Source organism: Hipposideros armiger, unplaced genomic scaffold (assembly GCF_001890085.2).
Source record: "Hipposideros armiger isolate ML-2016 unplaced genomic scaffold, ASM189008v1 scaffold_204, whole genome shotgun sequence".
Lineage (NCBI taxonomy): Eukaryota > Metazoa > Chordata > Mammalia > Chiroptera > Hipposideridae > Hipposideros > Hipposideros armiger.
Genome location: NW_017731554.1, coordinates 2621504 through 2627559, shown reverse-complemented (window position 1 = coordinate 2627559; position 6056 = coordinate 2621504). Strand labels below are relative to the sequence as shown.

Genomic DNA, 6056 nt, shown 5'->3' with positions numbered 1-6056 from the left:
TAAATAAAAAAGAAATCACTGGGCTTCCAATCAATGATTTCATGATTTCAGAACACAATCTGAAAACAACCACTGCAGAGAATGCCCCAAATCTCCCACTGCCTCTTTGGGAACTGGACAGAAAAGAAATATATGTATCTACAAATATCTACCAATAGTATCACAGATATATGATTGTCTATGTGGGTTTTGTTCTGAGCATAACAATGAATTAGAAAAGAAATATATGAAAATATGGTATCTAAACAGATACACACACACACACACACACACACACACACACACACACAATGTCATTCTCAAACTATAAAAATAATCTAAATCCTAGTTTGTTTTCCCTCCAATTCATCTTAAATTCTTTGATATTTCTTGCCTTACAAGTTATTTTCTCTTATTTACTTTTTTTTCACTTGCCCAGTTTAGAGAATAGCAGTTCTGATATAGCTTCTCAGTAACATAAGGCTAAAAAGCAAACTCTGGTCTAAAAATAATCTCTAAGTTGACATATCCCTGATTCAATGAAAGTGCAATATGGAACTGACAAATCCGACCATGCACTTTTGTTATGAAATATCCTGTTGCAGGAAATGAATCCCAAGAATTAAAATGTTTTATGTTATCACTCACTCATTATAGGATAGGACGGCAATCCTCTTCCCTCATTGGAAAACTCAGTGTCTCAATCATTAAGAGCTGAAGAAATCTCACCTATAGTGGCCTTGTCAGTCTCTATCTCTGCCAATAAGTCTCCTTCACTTAGCTTCTCACCCACTTTTTTTTCCCATCTCTGAACTGTGCCCATGGTCATGGTAGGAGAGAGGGCAGGAAGAACCACCTGTAGAAACAAGAATTATTGCTTAACACTAGGAAGCCTTGGACACAACGACACTCAGGCGAGCTTTATTGAATAATGACTATGACAATCCAAATTCCCATCGGCCTGATACCCCCATAACAGCAAAAGCTCAGTGCTCAATAATGTCCCACCAGTTAAATCATCCTTCAAATCTTAAGCATTATAGTATCATTGATACTCTGGCCCACCCTCCAAAGTTAAAAGCAGTGAGCCGATGGGAAAGATTTCTTTCTAGACAGTCAAAATGAACTCTTCAATGTCAAAGCAAAGATCCTCTTCTCATCTTTTTTAACACTTAGATTAAGCTAGAAGTTTTCATTTTCACAGAATGATCTTGGTCCTAATTATTCCATTAAAATTTTGCTGTGCCTGTATTAGCATCTATCTTTCCACTCACAGGAAACTTCAGTTCTCCCAAACGTCCCAGATAAAAAAACTAACATTAAGAACCGTTCTTTATAATACTCACTTCCACCCCAATACAATCTAAACACCAGATTGGATGATCTAAATTTAAAATTTCTTTCCTATTTATATGGCTTGTGTGCCTAATGAATTTGGATGCTTACTTAGTTATTATAGGGTTTGTTTGCTGTCTTCTAAATCATTTGTGTCTAATTAACAAAAGGATTATGCTGAGAGAAAAAAATCATTTCAACTGATGTCTCAGCAAGGTAGGAAAAAAAGTAAAACAAAACTCAGAACTCTAAATTTAAAAAAAAATTTTATTTTTGTTCAGAATTTGTCATCTTCATCTACATACTTCTTAAAAATTAGTGGAGCTGGGATAAAGAGATGTAGTATGTATATACAATGGACTACTACTAAACCATAAAAAAGATGAAATATTGCCATTTGTGACAGCATGGATGAACTTTTGAGAGTATTATGCTAAGTAAAATTAGTCAGATGGAAAAGGACAAGAACCATATGATTGCGCTCATATGTGGAATATAAAACAAAAAGCAACAAATAAAACAAACAAACAAAAAAGCTCATAGATACAGACAACAGAATGGTGGTTACCAGAAGGAAGAGGGGTGGTAGAAGGACGAAGAAGGGGTCAAATACAAGGTGATGGAAGGAAACTACAATAGGCTTCGGGTGGTGAGCATATAATACACAGATGTTGTTTTATAAAGTTGTGCACCCAAAATTTATACAATGTTATTAACCAATGTTATCCCAATAAATTTAATAATAAAAAACCCTCACACAAAAAATTAGTGGAGCTTTATCAATAATCTCTATATAGTATCTTAATGGATAATTAAGACATTTGCACACAAAACCACAGGCATAAAACGGAGAGAAATGAAGTAAGCCTTATGTAATAAGACAGAATTTGCTGAACAGGATGAAATACACAATGAACACCAGGCAAAACTTCATCATGAGTGAATGTTAGTACCAGACCATGGAGTGGAGCATGATGTCCAAAGGGAAAAAAGGATTCCTATACAGAAATTCCTACAAATAAACTAAGTGAAGGAAAAGCTCTAGTCTTAATCCTTTAGAAAAGGATGGCTGATTTTTATACATTTTCAGTATCTGAAACACACAAGTATACATGGGATAACCCTAATAGCTAATAAACTGATTTAGTTTTTTAGAAACTGATTTAGTTAATAGAATCAACAGTGATTGTTGCCTTCAGCTTTGCTGCAACACTATTATATATATATTTTTTCTATACTTATACTACTACTGGACTTCCCCCGCTCTTAGAAAATAGAACACCACATGTCAAAGGAAAACACCAATTGGGGACTTTCATTCAATAGATAGCACGTGAGGCCTACTAAAAACCCTATTTATACAGGGAGTATAAATGTGCTTCCAGTATGAAGATTATTATTAGCTTGTGTTTAGATAAGTATAAAGGAACTGTTCAAGATCACACACCTGGAAATAACTAGGAATAAAAATTGTCAATTTTCTTGTTTAAATTTCTATGTACTTTCAAATGACAAGAGGTAGCCATATTTAATGCCAGTTTCCAGAATGTGATAGTCATGAATTAAAGCTAATGAATAAATAATAAACTTTCTAGAGCAAATACCCAGAGGCTGAGCCTCACCTGCATGTGAGTGGGATATGAGCTACCAGGAGCCTGAGCAGAAGGTGTAGGTGGCGAAGCAGCGGCAGCAGGGGTTGGTGCTGGGGCTGCTTGTGGGGTAGGTGCTGCCGAGGAATCCAATGTATAATTTTTAAAGGCCTCAATATCCTCAGGTCTAAGGAAGAGAAAGAATGCATAAGTACAAGGGGGTTTATAAAGCAGATTTAGCTCCTACAGAAGTAGTCTTAGGAGCCTTTAACTCCTAATTACTCAATTCTGGAGTTTTTCAAACTTTTCAAAATCACCTAAGTTTCAAAAATTACCAGGGTACTACTCACTTTTCAACTGTGATACAGATGACTGATCCAACCGGAACATCTCTGGTACCTTCAGCAACGAGTATCTTCGCCATGTAACACTCTTCCGAGCTCTCAAATCCAACAGTGGCTTTATCAGTTTCAACCTTTTAACACAAAAGTAGGCACTTAGCCTTGTGCTGCCAGTATGAAGATTATTATTAGCTTGTGTTTAGAATCATACCGTTCCATGAAGATAAAGCCTCTATCACAGATATGAAAGAAGGAATTATTTTTTAAAATCTTAGCTAAAAATCAGTTTGGCTAGCTGCTGACAACTTATCTAACCAAACTTTTCTAATATCAAGTTGTAAAAAAACATCTAAGTTTCTCAAGCAAAAGGGATAACTACCCACCCAGAAAGTTAATGCTCAGTTGGTGCAACTAAACCAGTCCCTTCTAACTCATTTCCATATTTTAAAACAACTTACCTCTGCAATTAGTTCACCCTCATTGATTTTTTCCCCTTCCTTTTTTTCCCAACGGGCTATGGTGCCTGCCTGCATCGTAGGGGAAAGAGAGGGCAACGGAACCTGGGGGAGAAAAGGGAGAAACACTAAATTTTAAAAGAGCTACTTCCTTCTCAGTCTGGTTTAATGTGTCATTCAATGCAATTTAATTTAATGCAACGAGTTTGAGTTCCATCACGTGCTAGGCCCTGGGGATATAAAATCAGTTCCTGCCACCAGCTCACCACTGACAGGTTTCCTGCTCCACAGTCCTGTGAGTCTGACAGAGCACGTACCTTGGCAGACATGCACACACAGCCCCAGGTTTGGAGTTCTTTCAATGGAATAGATCAGGAAACGGAAGCTCAAGAGCTACAGCAAAGCTGGATATTAGAGAAGGGACAATGACATATACTGGGAGGGGTTGGGGGATTACTTGAGGCCTCTGGGGGAAGATCCCAAGCCAAGAAGTCGGCCCTGAAGGACAACGGGGTCCTGCGAAGGACAGGGCTGGGCTTACCTTCTGATGAGGGGGGAGACTATAACAACGACGGCCAGGCGATGCCAAAAGCTGCAGCAGGAAGCGATTCCGCTGTATGGCCCACGAGTTGGGGCGCCAGCCGCAGAATGCCCGGACTCTTCCATACCCGGTGGTCGCGCTGTTGCAACGAGTCGGGGCAGGACCAACCCGCGGGGTCACGCACGGAGCTCCGCGTTCCTCCCGTACGGCCGTCCACCGGGACCGGAATCCTGACCTGGGGGCCGCATTCTGGGCCCGTCGCGCACAGACGCGCCACATAGTGCCAACGACCCCCACACCCCAAAACCAACGCCGTCTCCGGAGTGACCTCTCCAAGAGCAGTGCGGCGTTGCCGTCAGCCACGCCGCGCAGCCGCACGTTGTCGTAAAACGGACTCCAAAGAGTTACCCCACCCCCTCTCCAAACCAGAAATGTTTGGGACAGACGTTCTTCTATTGAGTAGGGGGAAAGGGTGGCCCAAAGCAGGTAGGGGCGGCTACTTTGGAGCCACGTGGGTAGGGACATTAGCAGGCGCAAGTTTGGGAGAAATAAGACGTTGAGCGGAGGGGAAAGCGGTAGGGTCCTAGGAGAGGCATCTCAGCGTAGGACGGGGCCCTAGAGAGGTGAAGGGCACGGCCGAAAGGGCGGGGCCTGAAAAGGCGGTGCGAGCCGGGCTAACCCGCAAAATGGTCTGAGAAGGTGGGAGGGACGTGGTCAAGTTTTTAAAAGTTGGGACGAGAGCTTTAGGACTGAGAGCCTTAGACCAAAGGGCGGGGTTTGGAGCGCTCCTGAGAGAGAAGAGCGAGGAACCGCCGGAGGTTGTAGTCCAGAGCGTTCTCTGGTGGTGTGCTTCTGCTGGCCCAACGGTGAGGCCTCGTTCCGTACGGGTTGTATTGGGTTACAAAGATGTAATTTCAGGTTTGCTGTCCAACCGAAAACCAGAGTGAGCAGGTTCTTGCAGCCAAATGGTGTGAAGGGCAGCTAAGTACATTCCAATATTCAGGTGTACTGTAAGCAGGATTTGAACAATTCCTTGTATGAAGGAATACAGGTTTACAAAACAAATTTGCATTTCTAATTTACCATAAAATCCCTTTAAATCGCAGAAAGCTTTGTTATGCTTGAAATATATCATACTAAAACTAAAGTATAAGCCCATGGTGCAGGAAGTATGTCTAATCTATATTGTTTTTCGATGTCTCCCCAGGGTTTAGTATCTGGGAAATAGTGGAGGCTGAATGCATGTCTTTCAAATTAATGAACAAAATGTTACCTTCATTTGTTAGGTACACTTTACCGTAGGGATATATATCATCCTATAATTAGAAAATATCTCATTTCTGAGTTGAGGATGACAGATTAGCAGGAAGCAAGTACTGTATTACTGTCTCTAAGTCCCCAGTGTACAGTTGTTCAGAGAAGGCCGAGAACACAACAAATAGGAAAATGCAACATTGGAAAACATGTCAACCTTCCTAGTAATTAAACGTTTGGAAATTAAAACAGCCAGGAGGTTCTGTGTCACACCTACTTAAATTAGAAATTTTAAAAAGTCTAAAAACCCAGTATTAATGAGATTGCAGAGAAAGATGCACTCGTTGAGGGTACTAAATATTGGTTGTTTTAGAGATGGCAATATAGTAAGAAACAGCAATAAGGAGAAAAAAATGTTCACATTTCCCCCCAAAAGATTAAGCAGGCACAGCTGACTAACAGAATAAAATGCAAGCAATACAATTGAGAAATATAAAATTTCCAAATTAAATGGAAAGGCACATTTCAAATAATATTTAGAGCAATCATTGTTAAATTATGT

At 40.4% G+C, this 6056-nt stretch overlaps 1 protein-coding gene across 1 annotated transcript in view; it reads right to left on the bottom strand.

Annotated features, from left to right (window-relative positions):
* Window positions 1-4695, bottom strand: part of DLAT (dihydrolipoamide S-acetyltransferase) — a 27642-nt gene extending 22947 nt beyond the window's left edge. The window contains exons 1-5 of the mRNA XM_019653642.1: window positions 4241-4695; window positions 3703-3804; window positions 3254-3378; window positions 2937-3090; window positions 709-835 (exon numbers count right to left, since the gene is read on the bottom strand). Coding sequence (XP_019509187.1) covers window positions 709-835; window positions 2937-3090; window positions 3254-3378; window positions 3703-3804; window positions 4241-4519 — 787 coding nt within the window. The 5' untranslated portion in view covers window positions 4520-4695. The remainder of the gene's footprint in view (window positions 1-708; window positions 836-2936; window positions 3091-3253; window positions 3379-3702; window positions 3805-4240) is intronic.
* Between the last annotated feature and the right edge of the window lie 1361 nt (window positions 4696-6056).